Source organism: Poecilia formosa, unplaced genomic scaffold (assembly GCF_000485575.1).
Source record: "Poecilia formosa unplaced genomic scaffold, Poecilia_formosa-5.1.2 Scaffold599, whole genome shotgun sequence".
In the NCBI taxonomy this organism is placed as follows: Eukaryota; Metazoa; Chordata; class Actinopteri; order Cyprinodontiformes; family Poeciliidae; genus Poecilia; species Poecilia formosa.
In genome coordinates, this window is record NW_006800538.1 from 126,893 (window position 1) to 145,768 (window position 18,876).

At 39.6% G+C, this 18,876-nt stretch overlaps 1 protein-coding gene across 1 annotated transcript in view; it reads right to left on the reverse strand.

The window, feature by feature from the left end:
- Window positions 1-6,785: 6,785 nt before the first annotated feature.
- LOC103130014 (poly(rC)-binding protein 3) overlaps window positions 6,786-18,876 on the reverse strand; it is a 19,027-nt gene continuing 6,936 nt past the window's right edge. The window contains exons 6-13 of the mRNA XM_007541285.2: window positions 18,443-18,574; window positions 17,617-17,745; window positions 16,065-16,154; window positions 14,416-14,457; window positions 13,984-14,059; window positions 11,527-11,579; window positions 9,752-9,921; window positions 6,786-8,917 (exon numbers count right to left, since the gene is read on the reverse strand). Of these exons, the coding sequence (XP_007541347.1) occupies window positions 8,566-8,917; window positions 9,752-9,921; window positions 11,527-11,579; window positions 13,984-14,059; window positions 14,416-14,457; window positions 16,065-16,154; window positions 17,617-17,745; window positions 18,443-18,574 (1,044 nt within the window). The 3' untranslated portion in view covers window positions 6,786-8,565. The remainder of the gene's footprint in view (window positions 8,918-9,751; window positions 9,922-11,526; window positions 11,580-13,983; window positions 14,060-14,415; window positions 14,458-16,064; window positions 16,155-17,616; window positions 17,746-18,442; window positions 18,575-18,876) is intronic.

Genomic DNA, 18,876 nt, shown 5'->3' on the forward strand with positions numbered 1-18,876 from the left:
TTATCTATAATCTATAATCATGTCCCAATATGACCAGCAGCTGGGTTTACTTTAGAAGTCATTGTTATTGCAGCTCTCCGTCGCCCCGCCCTCTTTTACTTTCCAGATGTGAGTCTGAAGCTCAGCGCTGACAGACTGGACATGCGGACGCGGCGCACGCAGCTTCTCCTCCATGCTGCTCCTGCTGCGCACAGCGCTGTGTGCTGATACAGCGGACCGCATCCTAAGCTCAGTTCACTCTATATTTCTAGGTGCACTGCACAGCTTGATATTGGGAATTATCAAAGAAGCTGGAAGCCTGTGTTTCTTTCCATTATTTCTAATTATCTCCCAGTGACAGCTTGTTAAAACTCCAGCCTGACATTTCACTGAAAGCAGCTGATCAGAACTGGATCATGTGTCCCAGTAAAATGCCAGCTGCTGATCCCCAGGACCTTTGGGAAGACATCCAGTGGACTGATGAGACAAAAGGGGAACATTCTGGGAGGTACAGAGTTTTGTTACCTCTGCTGTAAAACTAACACAGCAGTTTGATTGAAAACCATCAAACAGTCCAGAGCCGCTTTTCTTCTCCAGGATCAGACAACTTACACTAATTAACAGAAAAATCCTGATCTCCTCCACCTCCTATTGCCATCTGAAGAAAGATCAAAAACAAATAATCAGAGACAGGAGGAGAGTCTAACTGATGTCAATCATGCTTGTGTAGGCGAAACAGCTCACCATTAGAGGAAAACTGTTTACCCACCATCATCTGAGTTCATTACAGGCTCTGCTGATATGAAGACGTTGTAGTGTAGCAGAGAGCAAGAGGGAGGCTGTGAGTAACTCATACATGAGGATGACTGACAGCGCTAAGACCCTCCTCCTGGCTCTGATTGGAGTATTTTTGAAGGCAGATGAACAAAATGTTTTTCATAGATTATCTGTCTCATACTGTCACAACATGGCAATAGTTTTAACAAATACATAAAAATATGTTTTTTAGTAAAACTTGCATACCTCAGCTATAAGGTGAGATGAAATTCAGTTATACAAAAGCACAATTAAGAGCACATGCAGCAAGTTCACCTCTGAAAGGATGAAATACAAAATGAAGGTCTCAAAGTGGCCCAGTCAAAGTCCAGTATAATGACCAACAGGTGCAAATGTGCAAACAGCAAAATGTGCAAACCTACTCCAGACTCCCCCTAGTGGCCTGGAAGACTCCTGTTTTTCTAAGCGAGTTTGCTACGTTTTATGCTTGTTGTTTTTGGTATTTATGTCATTTTCCTTTAACTTCCGTTTCCTGTGGCTGCATCATTTTCCTTATGCATTTGTTTTGTTGGTTGTAGGATTTTGTTTCAAGCTTCTCTCCAGCATTTTTCATTTCCGTTTTGCTGTTTTTTGTGTTTTAGTTTTAGCATTGTCCATGTCTGTGTAGCTCATTTCAATGTTAGCTCTGCTTTTGTAGTCCAGATACTCAGATTATGATGCAGGAGCAGAAGTTTAAAAAGGGAGACCCATTGAAGCTGAACTGAAATAATTCTGCAGAGGAGAGTGGGTCCAAATTTATCCAAAGTGATGAAAAAGACAGATTCACAAATGCTTGATGGCAGCAGTCGCCATTAAGGTTGGAGCAGGTTAGGTTTATATTTTCATGTTTGTTAGTGGATGAAAACTGCTTTTTGCTTTAGTTATCTGTTGATCTGGTGCATTTAAGAAAGATTCAATGCAAAAAGCCAAACAGAAGGAATCTGAGGGGAGAAAGTCGTTTTTCACCAGGCTGGTTTCATCCAGAGTCTAAAGGTCTTTTCTGCTTCTACAGTGAAAAATAAAATAAAAATCTTAAGCATCTCAAAACTATTTAACTTAAAAAATATTTTTTTCCTTCAGGACAAAAAAACAACAAACCCTGTTAGAGACTGTCATCAAATAATCGCTTCCAGTTATGAATCATTAGGAGTAAACAGGTTCAAAGGTCAAAATTAAAGCAAATAACCATAAATGTTTAGAAAAAAAACTAATTACTCCCACTGTGACATGCTAAGGAATAACATCAGACAAAACAACACATTAGTTCCTGCAAAGCTTGATGACAACAGTCAGCAGAAACACGGTGAGACGCTACCAGGCAACACCGGTCTGCCGGAGTATTGCAGTGATTTTTCATCAGGAGCTGACTGACAGCCTTACCCGCCAATTTACTGCAAACTCTTAAATAGTTCCTTTTCTAAAAGGGGGAACAAAAGATTTCCCTCATTTATTTACCTCTGAATATGCCTTTTTCTTTTCAGAGTCACATGATGGCAACCCGCTCTAAAAACAGCCCCCCTCCTGATTCCTGCCTGCATCAGGTTGAAAAAAGAAATCATTAATATACCATTAAGGGTCGGCTGTGAACTCATAACTGCTCCAGGCTCACATCAGCATACATGCAGCCCTGTTCTCTGCTGCTACACCTTCCCCGGAGGTTGAAATGTCATCCTTCACTGTCATTACGTTTCTCCCCCCCCATTAACTATTGATTATCTGGAGATAATCAATAGTTAATGGGGGGGGAGAGTTCTCAAATGCTGAAGTGGACTTCAGCATTTTGAGAACTGCTGTGGAAACGGCTCCACATGCCTGGCTACCCACACTCTGCAGGCCAGCTGGAGCAGAAGTGCCCACCTCTTGGGGGGATTTAATGCAGAAAATCGGGGCAAATCCAACGTTGGCTGGGAGTGAGGTGGTGGGACGGGGGGCAGCAGGGACACTGGGAAACATTAGCGTAGCCTACCTAGCCCATTAGCAAGCGCGCTCCAGCTGAAAATCGCAGGTTAAGTTGTTCTTTTTGAGACCCCAGGAGAGTTTTCCTGCAGCCTGCATTGAATATTTACTGTGAGGTGAGTCTGGGCTTTGTTTGTGCTGCTCCCATAAAGTACAGTTGGAAAAGTTTGTTTGGGCAGCAGCTTTGCACCTTCTGCCTTCCAAACAGCACAGACCACTTTGAACATCCAAACACTGCAGTGCCTTGCAGAAAAGTCCATATGCTCCCGTCTTTTCACTCTAAACTCAAACTTCAGTTTCTTTTATTTTACAGTCTGGACATTTTTATATATGGTGAAGAGAGAATCACCACAAACACAGCTAGTATTTATTTATTTATTTGTATTTTTAAATCATTATTTTACCTGAAAGTCTCTTCAGATAAAATCTCTTTTTTAAGGGAGACTTGGCTAAGAGTGTATCAGTGTACACTATAGAAAATAAAATAATTTAAAAAGTGCAGATTTAAAAAAAAAAACTAATGAAAACGTAAAAGAAGAAAGCACAAAATTAAGGCTTTGTGAAATTATTAAAAGTGATTTGAAAACAGCAGCTCCATTCTTCAGCTGAACAGTTTTTAAAAAGAGTTTTAATTTGTTCTTGGTAATAAATGATTGGAGTTGTTCTGACTTTGGTAAATTATTCCAGGACCAACATGCAGAAGTTGGTCCTGAGCAAATTGTGGGACACTGAGTTAATGTTTGTTTTTTCAATGTAGAAAGAAAAGAATCAAAAGTCATGTTTGATTTTAGCCACAAACCTTGTAGAGAACACAGAAGTTGTAGAAGACAAACTTTTTTGAAAATTTATAGTCAGCAGCTAAAGGTGGTGGGAAACTAATGCTGCAAACTTCCTGCACTGAAACATGGTGGCAGCAGCATCATGATGTGGAGATGTGTTTATGGGAAGCATAAACACATCTCCGCGGGAAAATGGATGGAGCTACATGAAGGAAAAACTTTAGTCTGGGCTGGAGGTTCAGTTTCCAGCACAAAAAAACTCTAAACATAACCAAAAATAAAGTAGGGCAGTTTAAAACAAATAATTTCCATGTGGCCTAGTCAAAGTCCGGGCCTAAATCCAACTGAGGATCAGAGACGACACTTGAAAACTGATGTTTACAGAAGCTCTCCATCCAATCTGACTGAAACTAAAAACCTTTGGTCTAGATTTGAGTCTCTAGATGAGGGAAGCTGGAAACGTTCATCTAAAAAAATCATTAATTTAGTTGAAAACTAAAGCATCCAGAAAAACCCACATTAGAATAAATCAATTTAAAAACCATGTATGATTTTGCTTCCTCTTCAGCAGATTTGTGCTGAAGACACAAATCACATAAAATCCCATTAAAATACTCAGAAGATAGAGGCTGGAATGAGACAGGGTGTGAATACTTATTCTGCATTTCAGAGTTTGGGTCTCAGTGAAGGTAAGTTTTTTCTTTCTTAAAAAACAAAAGCAGGTACCGTTGGGTTGACACTATCCTGGATGCCAGCCGTTTGCTTTTATGCAGATAAAGAAAGAAAAACAGGGAATATGACCTCAGATGTCTGTTTGCTGTACAGATTTGCATTAATAGCTTTCGAGAATTGAAAACCATAGCCCCACTTCCATATGCGCAATATTTGTTCGTTCAGTATGATGTTCATTAAAAAGTAATATTTGTCTTCTCTGCAGGTGAATGTAGAGACAAAACTACCTCAGTCGCTGTTTTTCTCCTTTTTCCTTTCAAACATTTCAGTGACCCTGATTTCCCGCCTGATCCTCCATGATCCTTTGCTTCCCTGACTTCAGCTCGCCCGTCTCCCCCTGTAGGATACAGTTTTATTCCCAACACTATTTGTCTGCCAGATTGTCTGTGTGCCTGCCGTGTCGGTTTTCTACTTCTCTGCATTTTCTTGTTTTCCAGTCATGCCACTTCCTCTGGCCTCAGCCTGAACCTCTTGTTTTGTTTTGTCTTTCTTTTGCAAAAGTATCCTCGACACATTGTGATTCTGTGGATTATCCAGCCATCTGTGAGCATGGTGTCTGTCGAACACTGTTTGGAAAAGTAGATCAAATTAGCATAAATGGGATATTCTTCAAAAATGAGTGAATTAGATTCTGAGATCTCTTTCGTTTCTACAAAAAATACCATAAAACTCGACTTTTCAGAGTCATTATTCGGAACCATGACTCAGAGAGAGGGGAATCCTTAATTTGCATTTGTCTGAATAAATCTTGGGTTCATACTTTGAAACTGTCTGGAAGGATTTTCTGCAGAAAAAGGTTAAAGATGTCAAAGGGGAGTTTTGTGTTTGAAGCTTTTTATTTTGCAGCTTTTTCTTCGTCTTATCTGTGTAATAGTGTGGTTTTTTTTCATGCAAAGGTGGTACACTGTGTAAAATTAAATTATGGCTTTTAGCCATAAAACTAATTTACAGCAGCCACCACTTTTATCAGCACTGCTATTAAAGAGAAAAGCTTAAAACAAATTAATATTTTATTGTACAAACAAAATATCCCACTAAAAAAATCCAACCTTTAATTTCTGCACATTTATTAAGTGCCCTCATTGGGTCATATTTGTTTCAACACACATTAACAATTCCCATTAAAAGGTCAGTTTTATGTATTTTCATAGTGGCGTTTTATAGCACAATCAAAGAAAACCTCAGTCGGAGAGTCACAGGGTAACATGATGTGGAGTGAAAGTAAGAAAGAAGCATGAAAACAGAGAAATAATGAGAGGAACGAACAAAAAGAGCAAACAGGTTTATAAGCTGAAGCAGAGGTGGAAGTGACAAAAAGCAACCAGAAGGAATAATTAGATGTAAATGGGAGCAGCTGAAGGAGAATCAGGTGATCAAAAACAGCTGCAGAAGGAATAAAAGCTGAAAGAAGATGAAAAATGAACACAGAGAACTGAACTGAGACTGAAAGGAACCAGAAGGCATGAGAGAAAGAGCAAAAAGAACCAAACCTAAAAGCACAAACAGAAAAAATGAAATACAAAGGAATCAACAAATACGGCAAGACATTTAATACTAATAAACTGAATACGGCAAGACCTGTTGAGCTATAATACAACATAAACGACCCACCAAACGATCTAACAACGTTACTGTTGGGAGAGACGAGCGTTTCTCCTGGCAACCATTAGAAACTTTACTGTCTAAACTTCTCCAACTGTTCCGTCATAAACTTTCACATTTATCTGCTAACTAAGGCTGAGGTGGAGCTCTTTGATGCTTTTGTAATTCCTCTGAACTTTGCACAGTCTGACCTTTGGGTGAATTTAATTTAAATTGGCAATTTAGGGTGTCATTTGCAAATATCCCTCCTCTCTGCAGAATAGTAGGAGTCAAAGTACAACATTTATTCTGAAATTAATCTGTTAACACATTTGTACTCTGCAAACAGATAAACAATAATAACCGTTTAATTTTATAGAGGCTCACGTTCAGGTGTATTCAGATACTTATTAGCAGCTTTTACTTTCTCTGGAAAACAGCAACGATTCTAAAAAACAAAATTTCTGCTTCGTCTTTGTTTTATTTATTTTAAAACACTAAAAGGTCATCTGGCCTGACTCGGTACAGATGCTGCTCTGCTGGACCTGAAAACACACATTCATCACTGCCATCACCTCAGTTAGTACAAAACAAAACCACACAGATACATTCAAAATATCTATTCGATAATAATGAGAAATAAATCTCCTGGTACGAGTGAGGGTGCACTTTATTTTCCCACTGAAGGTAACTGAGTTTAAAGATTGTAGGCATCCAGCCAGAGGTGAATTTATACGAGTTGTCATTTTGATTTTACTCATAAGTAAATCTTGTTTTATTTTTTTATTTTTGCTTTTACTCGTGTGGAACAGAAATCTGATCCATCAAAGCCCATTAACTGAGGGATAAATCCTCAAGGTCTGCGTTTATGTTAAGCACTCAGAGAAATCAGTGGCATATGAAAGATTTTCCCCGTTAACAAAATCAAAAACGAAACCGAGCTGCATTCATAAAAAGTTCCATTTATTTCCAAGTCATTTTATTTACAAATCTTACAAATGCGCCGTTGTTTGAGTGCATGCCCGCATCGGAAAGATGAATAAAACATTAAACAAGTGATGTGACTTCAGTTCTTTGAGGCGTTCTCCTTGTTTTCACGCTGGAGAACAAACAACAAGCCGAACCGAACCAGCAAACACGTTTCAGGCCAGTCCTGCTCCACAGGATTACTGGGAAGAGACTTCAGCTGTGAATCCACTGTGGCTTTACGATAATCCCATCAGAGCCGGCCACGGTGCAACGAGACTACAGGACTCCCGAGCCTGTTAGCGCTGATGAGAGCCCACAGTGGAACAAAGACACACAGGACACAGGACGGGGCCGATCTTCATTAAAACAATACAAACACCCACTGTACAAACCAACCAGTTTACAGCCTCTGAAAGCACCACACCGTCTGATCCTAGGAGATGACCTCTAATCTAATGTTTTAAAACGTTACACAGATAGAAACACACCTTATGGAAATTCCTTCTTCAGGAGTAAGTGCTCCTTTTAAAGCTCATTTATTCCCTGGGATACTAATAAAAGCCTGAGTTATCCACTGTAATTATTCTGCATGTTCACATGACATCAGGATGTTATTATAGACCTCAGTCGACTCTTTTAATTAAAGACTTGTTTAATACTCCTGTCATTTCAGTCTGACTAATATCCTCCTGGTTTATGGAAAACAAAGGAACTCCTGGAAAATATCTATCAGCATCTGTGTTTTTAATTCTATATGTTAATATTAAAATATCTGCCATCTATTAATAAAGTCTTACCAGGAAGCTACTGAGGAGAAGGCTGCTCAGAAGTTTACATACACTCAAGGTGACATGAGTCTGATTTATACGACTGCGTATTAGGACCACTGTAGACAAAAAAATAAAAAACGAGTAGATTTCTGAAAAAACATCTGACATTTTTAGATTAATTTCAGAAATCAGCCAGAAAAAAACAAACATTTGTTTGTTTATTGATATTTCTAGCTAATATCAAAAATTAGCTAGAAAGAAATTCAGACTATTTTAGATAAACCTCAGGAAATTTCTAGAAAAAAATAAAAATTTCTTCAGCGTCAAATTTTTTACTTTTCAAAGAAAAAGAGGATTTCCACATTTTCCAAGAAAATTGGACATCATAAAGTTTCTACAATTTTTAACGTAAATTCACTAATTTTTTTCTACCTATAGTGGCCCAACTACGCTGCTGTAGATTTAAATTATTTATTTGAAAAGGAGATTTATTACAAAAGTTCACCCAGTAATGTCAAGACGTTACTCACAGTAGTACAAGAGACACTGGGCTTTGTCTCAGGAACAAATTGCTCCGACTTGTATGAATGTTGTGGAGAAAAGTTTCTTTAGTTGCTGTTGAGTACTGGAACCACATTACCTGCTTTCTGATGCAAAAATAAAAAAAAATCTGATAATTGTTTATTTTATTTGGTTGTGGTGCAGCAGAACGAGGGGCAACGTTCCGACAAAAAACAACTGTGTGTATATTTGTTTCAAGTTTGCAAAGTTAAGCATAAGTGATTAATCTGATTACATTTTTTTTATCAATTGACAACATTAGTTTAAATGTTTATCTGTGCTAATTGAATGAAGCCAGAATGTCGTTGGTGGATTTAACCAAACATCAGCTGTGGTTTGTGTATCTGTAAGCATAACCCAACTTTTAAAAAAAAAAGTGTATGTAAACTCCTGACTGGCCCTGTAGATTTAACAAGGCGGCATCAATAAGGAGAAAACTTTTGCCGGTCAGACTTTTTTCCACCAGATGTCGACATTTTTGCAGTATATGGGGTCAAACCCTGAGCTAGGCTGGAAGCTGCTGCCGGATGGACGGCCAGGACCGGGAGCGTCTTCATCCCCAGCAGGCTGGAGATGGGCAGGGTGTAGTGGGGGCTCTGGATGGCCGGCAGGGTGGAGGGGTTAATGGCGGAGGAAGTCGGGGCGGAGGCGGCCAGGACGGCCATGGAGGTGGCGGCGCTGGAGGCGGTGGGGGCCGTTTGAGAGAAGCTCATGTTGAGGTCAACGGGGGTCGCAGAGGACGCGACCTGCATGGTGTATTTAGCCATCTCTAAGCTGGAGTCCAGAGGGTGGAAGATGGTTTAAAAAGACAAGAAAAAGAAAAGATACTTAGCTAAAAGTAACAAAAACTGAAATGGAGAAAACATTTTTGTTAACTTAAATAAATAAAAACGTAATTGATGGGGAAAAACTTATTAACTGGAACTATGTTGTACATTTACTGAAATATACTGAAATTAAATATATACTATCATTTTGTTTTTGTGTTTAAGGATCTACTGGCCTTTCAAACTTATGGAAAATAGTTTTGTTTTTTTTGCCTCCAAATCAGTTTGCGTCAGTTGTCACCAATTTACGGCACTTCATACTACTGGTGGCATTTACGCTAATTCGCAAAATGGCGGCAGTAAAAGCTGGGAGAAAACGTCAGAGTCAGACACATTTTTTAAAATGGTTTCCTATTGAGTATTCATCACCCCGTCGATAATCACAATACAATACTTTGACCTCTTTGTAATCTTCACCTAAAAATTAACCAAAGTGTGAAAATAAAAACTAAATATTTAACAAATGATAACTTAAAAAAACCGAGCAACCACACTCCAAAACTTGAATTGGACAAAAAGTCACAATGAAACTCAACTATTACAACCAGGGATGAGAAAACAGAAAAATCAAAGAATGGGCTTTAAAAAAAAAAAAGAAAAGGAAGCAGCGAGTGGGGATTTTAATGCAGTCAACAGAACGGAGCAGTGAGTTGGAACAAATCCAGCCTCACCCAGAAACACAACAAATCTGCCCTTTACAGCAGCGAGCTGTTTGGATGTCTTATCATCAGGCTGCGGTGAGCAGCGCGGCGGGACGTGGCCGCCCTGCGTAATGTCTCACCTGGCGTTGATGAGGTACTGGGCCACGCCGATGCTGGCCGGCGAGCCGCTGATCGTGACTTGGCGCATGGCTGAGCCATCAGTGGCGCTGGCAATTTTGATGTGCGCTCCAGAGACCTGGCGAATCTCATTGATCTTGCTGCCTTGTCTTCCAATTATGCAGCCAATAAACTAGCGGGAGGAGATTGAAAGCATGTAAATAACAAAAGAGCTCATATTTCAGCGCTGTCCAGGAATTAGATCTGACAGCAGAAGATAGGAGCCGAAGCGACAACAAAACAACCCAGTTCTCTTTCTATTCTCTGATTCTTACCTCCATTCATATCTAATAAAGTCTGGCTTGTGAAGTGAAGCGGGATTTCATAGCAAGTCAGCGCAGTAGAAGATTAGCTTTTAATCTCCGTTAATTCTCAACATTTTTGGGAATTTGCTCACTTGTTTTCCATTTAATATGATGGTCTGTAAACAGCGAAGCGCCGTGCTCCGTCTACCAACCAGCGCCTCTGAAACTCGGTGATTACCGTGTCAAATCCTTCTTGTTTGTTTTATGCGTGGTGTTGACTGACAATTCACAATTTTAGGGAAAGGTTACTTGCTTGACTCTTTCATGAATCTCAGTCGGTTGCCTAGTAACAAGAAGACTCCAGAAAGACAGCGGTCCAGCCAGCAAAACGGTCAGACAGCCACTTTGTTGTTTTTGCATTTCATTAAACGGAGGGAGCGATAACGGGAACTTTGAAGGGCCAAATCAGGGTTGAGTGGCCTTCCTTTGTTTTTAACCTGCAGGTCTCCGGCTGGCGGCAGCAACGGTGTCACAATGAATGCAGCTTAATTTTCTCCTCATTCAACACACTAGTATAACTTTAAACAACTGGACACATGAGTTTGAATTATTGTTGGTTTTATAGCTGCTGGCTCAGTGGACCACAGTTGTTTAACATATTGCTAAAATCAATGAATACTTCAAACTCCTCCAAAACCAAAATGTGCCAAAAGTTAGTTAAAATGAAAGCAACTTGGTTTATTCATCTGGTCCTACATGTTAATTTTTCAGTCACATTTGCACCATATTATTCCAGAAATGATATGGAATAATATTCCTACATTTGAGATCTGTACTAAATATTTTAGTTTGAAAATGAAAAGTTTGTTTTGGGTAAGTATTTAGCTAGCAAAATAAATCTTTAATTTGGAGCAAAATATTTAGTTTATAAACTAAATATATGCTTTCAATCAAAAAGATTTTGGTGTTTGATATTGAACCAAATATTACTATTGTTATTTATTTCAAACACGATAGTAGGATAAAATATCAGAATAAGGAACGTAAGAGACATATTTTTGTACCTCAGTAATCTTAAAGGACTAGGTTGTATTTATTTAAAGTATGGATACAAAAACCTTGCACCAAAATCCTGATTTAAATATCTGTTTTGCTGCAGTCTGAGTAACTTTGCACCCTTGACTGGTTTAAATGCATCATTAATCTGATCTGGGCTTCAGTGCCAAGTGAACACTTATCTGCATCTATGACCTGAAATTAACTAGCTTTATTTATGAGTAGTAATATTCAGCAATACTGCCGACAACTCCTCTCTGACAATGCAGCGGGTGAATTTATGAAGTAATATCTGTCGGCCAAGAAAAAGGAGAATTACTTTCTGTTGCTCAGATGTGTGCATCCCAACATCTCCCACCGTAACTCGTCTTCTAGAAAGTTTTAATGAACTCAGTCGCATGAGGATGCAAGTGTTGGTGAAACAGTGGAACACTTACATCATTAGGTATTGCCAGCTCCTGTGTGCTAGTGGGTGCAGAAGCATCCAATCCTGCAAAGTAGGACAAGAAGCGCTAATAACAGCATTGTGCTGATGGTTCACACATTCATGACATGAAAAATCAACACCAATGTGGCTGGTTCATCTTGAACATATAAATTACAAACACATATACAAAGCTCATCCTTTCTCTTGCTCCAGTTTTAAACCTGAGTTTAGGATGGCTATCGCATAAAACCTGCATGAAAAATCTAATGTGCAGCTGCTGCTTCTCCGTCTGATGGAATCTCATCAAAAAGTTCATTTATTAAAAAAATGAAACTCAAATACTCATTACACACAGAGTGATTATATTTCAAGCACTTAATTCTGCTTACAGCTAAAGAAAAACCCTAATTTAGTTTAAGAACAACAGAAAAGGAGAAGTTTAATAAAGAAATGTTACACTGAGATGGAAACATGCAGTCCATCCACATCCTGAAGAAAAGGTGACTGCACTGCAAAAACACAAAATCTCACAAAGTATTTCTGCTCTACACTCTAGTGCAGGGGTGGGCAATCCTGGTCCTGGAGGGTTGGTGTCCTGCATCTCTTAGCTGTCTTCCTGGTCCAACACACTTGAATCCAATAGCTGAATCACCTCCTAAGTGCAGTCAGGTTCTCCAGAGTCCTGCTAACGACCTCATTATTTGACTCAGGTGTGTTTAAGTGGAGACACATCCATCAGGAGACCGACCCTCCAGGCCTGGATGAGTTTCCTCCTGGACACGTCAAGACTTTTTGAAACGACCTGATCAATCATTTTTCCTTTGATTCGGGTGTATTGAAAAGTTTCAGAACAAAGACTAAGTTGGAGACTTGTGACTGCAACTAAACTTGTTTAGTGTGTATATGTTTAGTGGGGGCTGCACAGTGGTGCAGTTGGTAGAGCCATTGCCTTGCAGCAGGAAGGTTCTGGGTTCAATTCCCAGCCCAGGGTCTCTCTGCATGGAGTTTGCATGTTCTCCCTGTGCATGGTGGGCTCTCCAGCTTCCTCCCACAGTCCAAAAACATGACTGTCAGGTTAACTGGTTTCTCTAAATTCTCCCTGTGTGTGTGCATGGCTGTCAGTCTCTGTGTTGCCCTGCGACAGACTGGCAACCTGTCCATGTGACCCTGCCTCTCACCCAGAACATCAGCTGGAGAGGCAGCAGCAACCCACCCATTAGGGACAAGGGTGTACAGAAAATGGATGGATGTTTAGTGTGTGTATACTTTTTCTCTCCACTCAATTTTAAAATACTGTTCTTGCACAGATCGCTCTGCAAACAAAGAATTAACCTTTTAGAAATACATCACTGTGTGTTTTGAACCTCTATAATTTGAGTTTCACTTTTCTTAACTTGAAATTGTGAAATAAATCAAACCTTTGATGACATTCTAAGTGACTGAAAGCAGCTGGATCTGTTTCCATTAGCTGCGTTCCCATTCCAAATATGCACAAAACGTCGATGTTCCGCGACTGTCAAAAAAACAGTTTCACTATTGCAGTGTTTCCATTAAATAAGAAACACAAATAAAATCATACATGAATAAGTTTGTTCACATAAATCATTAAAAAAAACATGCTGTCATCATCCTTCTACCACTTCCTGTTGTCTTTTTTCATCTCTTGTTGATCACATGAATTCTGATGCAAAAAAGTTTTTCTATTGCAGTTTTATACATCAATACAGCTGAAAAACAGCTCATCCTACAGCAAAAACATATTGAAAAAGTTTTTTTTTTTTCCAAAATTTCAAACGTTTCTATTAAGCAAATTTATCACTATTAATTCCCATTTTGCACAATTATTTGGTGAATGGAGACGCAGCTTGTGATGCAGTGTAATGTTTGTGGTTAGTCGGGGCAGATTAAATGAGTTTGGAACGACTGAGGTTGGGGATGATGTGGCCAAGATTATGTTAGATTTAGAGGAGAAATGTTGTGAAGGTAAAGGATTTTTTGGACAGGGGGTAACTGGGTGAATGGGCTTAAATTTGGGAGGAAATGAGAAAAGGTGAGCAATATTTACTGATCTGTAAATATTCCTGTCATTCTTTCCATTTTCCTTGCCCAAAGAAGCTGCCATGACTCTGAAATATCTCAGACTGTCTGCTTCTGTCTGTAAAATATTCCTCTTCAGAGTGTAAATATCTCTGTGGCTAACTTTCAAGATTATTGATGAAACAATACTCTGGTGGCTTGACCTTTAAACTGGCTGCCTTTTTCTCTCTCCTTTCATCTGCAAAAAGCAGAGTATGACTAGAAAAGCCACCACCTACAAAGATAAAAACCTGTGAGAGTCTCTAAACTCCGAGAATGGAGACATCCTTGATCCTCACTGAGGTAACAGCGGCGTATTGATGGTGTGATTTCCAAGAGGAGTGAAGACAGAGGGATAGATGGACTTCCCCGGGGAGCCGTGGGTACGTACCAGGAAAGGTAGGGTTGCTCTGCCCAAGGGAAGGGAGGGGGATATGCTGCATAGCCAACTGGTGAAGCTTGGTCAACTGCAGGGTAGGAAGGAAGTTAGAGCTAACCAATCAAAGTGGATTATTTCAGAGGAGCTGAAAACTAAAATCTGAAGTTCACAAACATCACAGATGGTGTCAGTGTGAAAGAGATCGATCTGCCTTTAGAAAGCATGCAGAATACAGTCACAACTGATCATAAATGAGATCATTTCCATTTCAATCAATGCAGGTTACTACTGTGGGTTAGTGTTAGTCATGTCAACAGATCGGGGTTACTGAAGTTTCCTCTCTGCAGAGTGGGATACAGAAAGGGCGTATTGATGCGCTTGGAAGGAGTGGGCAGGAGTAGACCGTTAGGACGGATGGCGGTCGCTCAGACTGGCTCTACTTACATCTTGATGTGCAAATGCATACTGTCCTGGGATTGCAAACGCCTGAAAGGACACAAGACATGAGGGGCGACAAACTGACATGTTGGAACATGAAACACCAAACAGAAACTGTGCAGCCGAGTCTGAAGTGTGACCCGGCCGGGTGCAGTGGAAATCCATTCCCTTCCCAGCTCTAATGTGTATGGATCTGATGGAATTTCATCTAAATGTCATCTGCTGTTTTTCTGCCCCCTTTGACTGTGGCTTGAAATCCAATAACATAAACAGATGTCTGATAGGTCAGAGCACACACAGCCAAAATTCAGGACAGCAGCTTGCCAGGCAGACGGACACGTGAACTTTACATGCAGCCCATCTTCCAGGTTTCTATCTGCCATGCAAGAACTCATGTCTCTCACTTTTTACACATCTTGTTATGCAGCAGCCACAAACCTGCGGATATTTTAATAGGTTGGTGCATAATTGTGAATTGAAGGGGAAGGAATGCATGTTTTCTACTGAGAAAAACAAGAAGATGTTGTGTTTGTTTTGTACTCAACCCCTGAGTCCAAACTTTGTTCCAGCTGCAGTTCTCTACTGGCTTTGAATGTCTACAAACTGAAATCTGTTCATCCCCACTGGCAAAATAGCTCAAAAGTATGCATGTGGTTTATTCATTGGTTGTTCCAATTTGAAAAAATATCCATGTTTTTGTTTTGTTTTGTTTTTGAAACACAAATGTAAAATTAACCCAATTAAAAATCCACAGTTTGCTTCAGATAAATCCAAAATGAGTTGGACAGACGTAGTTTTAATTATTTAGCGAAAGCTGAAATTACAGGAGTGTCTGGAAGACGGCGTAAAAATGGAAATTTCACACAGATATCAGTGATTTTGTTCATGGTAAAAATCCTCAGCTCTGAGATGTGTTGACTCAAAAACAAACATTTTCATGTTGAGACTTCGGCCGTTTCTGAAGTGCTAAATGAAAATCTGATGCGCATCAGTTCATCAGAAGGGTGAGCCCTGCAACTCTCAAAACCAAACAAATGTTTTTGGTCATGGATGCAATAAGAAACTGCCATATGAGGAGTTTTTCAATAAGTTCGTATGTAAAATTTGCTCTTAATATTTATAACAAACTAATTGGCTTCACTTATCCGTCTTCATTTTCCAGATCACCTTATTCTAAAAAATGGCTTTTGCTTGTTTTGTAATAAACCACTTTGGTCTAAAATCTGAAAGCAGAAATGCATTTTAAATTAACTTTGCTAGCTCTTGCAACAAAACATAACAAAACATTAAAATGTTTCAGCTGTGGGTGAGTTTTAATTTGTTGTTGCTGACCTGGTTTATCTCTTGAAATCCTTTTAAAATACAGTAAAGTTTATGTGACATGTAAAAAGTAGCATGTAAATCAGGCTGAGAGCAGTGATGCAAGACATTGTAAAAGTCACATATTTCCACATAATTTCTGCCTTCAGCCTCCTTAGCATCTTTCCTTTATAATTTCTCTGCTTACAGCATCTCAGCATGAAGATATTACCTCAGAGCAGTTTTTTCTCACAAACGAGTCCCTCTGGTGGTTAATGACTGGTGTTATTCAGCTGCTGCATTTTTTAAATTTTCATATACTTTAAAAGATGGATTACTCCTGTTTGACCACTTACTTGTGCAGAGTGCTGCGGGGCCAACACAGCGTGAGCGCCGGCAGGAAGGACCTTGGGACGGTAAGGAATGGTTGCTCCTTTCGGTGGAGACTGGAGGCACAGGCGAGCAAACCAAAGAGGAGAAAACATTATGCACTCCCACAGCTAGCAGCGGTGCATTTTATCCGCTACTTTATACCACTCAATCAGCATTTTTATGCCCTGTACATCTGCAGTGAAAGGAACATGAGACCCTGAAGCACAGAGCTGTGAGCAGACCCCATAATTAGGAGTAAGTTGAAGCTCCAATCCAAACCCAGCACTGCGCTTGATGCGGCGGGAATACATTAACAGTAACTTCTGCAGCTGACAGGCTGCAAGAAATACTAAGAAGCAAAACAAAGAGGTTCACATACTGAGCAGGCAGCGACTGATGGACTGGATAAGGAATCAGAATATGAATTAAACCGGCTGCCAGTAAAATATGACAGAAAATGCACCGTTGTTTATTTCTGGGCCTTTTCATATTGGGACAAAATGAAAAAAATCTTTACCTCTAAGGTAAAAAAAATCACACTCCAGATTCCACTCTGACATTAACTCAACAAATGTGGAGCCAATTTGGATCAATTGATGATCACCAGTTAAAAGCCCCTCCATGAAACCAGTGGCTTACTGGTCTGGGACCTAAACCAGTGCATTAACACAAAGCCAGAACAGAAAGACATCAGCGATGGCCTCACAGTGGTAACTGCAGCCGTCCGTCAATCTGAAAAATCAGGAGATTTCCAAACAATTTATTGTCCATATTTCTACAGAGAGAGAGAAAGATCTTTCCAGGACTGGATGCAGCAGGATGGCCTGCATTTTATTAGAACTGAATCTGAATGAAGAACAAAACTTTTAGAGATCACAACGCATCATGTCTGGAGAAAATCAAAGAATGTCAAACACAGCGGATGGTTTGGGATTAGAATAAGGACATTTAATAGTCAGTCAGTTAACCATGAACCTTTCTGTGAACCAAAGTAATCTAATGTTAAAGCTGTAATTTTTAAAAACTTTCAATGTCTAGTTTTCTTTTTCTGAGTATATGAGAGCAAAGCTATTTCTTTATTTCTTTTCTTTCTGTCCAACAGTTGAAGTCCAGCCTGTACTGGGTCATCAAACACAAACACAGCAGCTAAACTACATCAAAACATATCAAAAAAGGAAAAAAACAAAGCGTATAAATGGCCCAGTCAAAGTAAAAAATGCTGTGGTGGAGCCTTAAAATTAATGTCTTCAAGCCTCAATGAAGTGAATCAACACTGAAACGAGAAATGGGCCTGGTTGAGAGGCTGAATTGTTTTGACATTGCTTGTTTTCAGTAAATAATGACAATAATCTGGTTTTACTGGAGATGAAACCATTTAACATGTCCTGATGAGGAAAACCCTCAAATTAAAACACTTTCATCTAATTGTTTTTGATTTTTTTTTTTACAAAAGCCAAAGCCTCCATTTTGCTTTCAATGCTCATTAGTACTGAACATCTTCCAGATCGAACCCAAACCGTTTCCAGCAGAACTCACCTCCAGCATGACGGAGCAGATGTGCCTCACACACTGAGTGATGGCCTGTGGCGTGCCGGAGATTGTGACGGCCCTCTCTGTGGAGTCCGGCAGCATGTCTCCTGCCACCTGAACCTGAGCGCCTGTGGTCTTCACATCAACCAAAAGACAGACGAGACAAAGGCTGTTTATTCCTGGAAATAAGGCGCGGAAAAGCCGTTTGAAGATTACCCCAAACACTCTGTGACCTGCAGGGAGCAGCTGCAGCCTAAAAGGCAATGCATGCTCCAATATTTGAAGAGACACTCACAAATATTGTCCATTTGGACGAGGGGCTCAAACTGATCCATGCAGGCACACTGCAAAAACACAGGATCTTACCAAGTCAGTTCAGTTTCTAGTGGAAATATCTTAGTACTCTTGAATTAAGACAAAACTAAACTGAAAGTAACTTATCAGGAAGACATAGAGCTTGTTTTAAGTAAGTAATTCCTTCATACTGATTTAGAAAATTCTAGTTCCATTGATAGATTATTTGTGGAAATTACAAAAGTAAAAAGAACCAGAACTTTTACATCAACATTAAGAATGTATTTACTTGAAACAAGCTCTTATATCTTGCTGAAACGATTATTGTCAGTTAGTTTTGTCTTATGTCAAGTGCAATAAGATTTTAGGACTAGAAAATACTTTCAGATTCTGTTACTGGGTGTTATTTTCAGAAGCAGTGACCATCTTAAAGCAGAAAAACAAGTATTGTTTGATTTCTGAGTCCCAGAGGATTTTTTTTCCTGTGTGGGTTCAGACAAACAAATTCCAGCTGGAAAAGGAGGACAAGCAGCCGTACCTCCCTGATCTCTTTGATCTTGGAGCCTCCTTTGCCGATGAGCGAGCCACACTGGCTCCCTGGGAAAACCAGACGAAGTGTCACAGGTGGCTTGCTTGTCACGTTGCTGTTTGTCATGGCTGCGGTGATATCCTGGGGGGAATTCAAAAATATGTCGCAGTTTTTCCCTCTGTAGAACCTACAGAACGTCAGTTCAGTTTGACGTGTCCTTTTCAGTTATTTTGCGAAACCGGAGGAACAAAACGCTTCTGGAAATGTTTTTGTAAAAGAGGATGATGGATGTTGATATGGAGTCATGGTGAAAAGAAAAGAAAGTTCTCACTTCTAGGATTTTACCAAGTTCTGATATCATCCCTTCATTCCTGTTTAATCCACATGTGATGGATGTATTAATAACTTTTATCATTTTTGTTTTCTTTATCTTCTTATTTTCC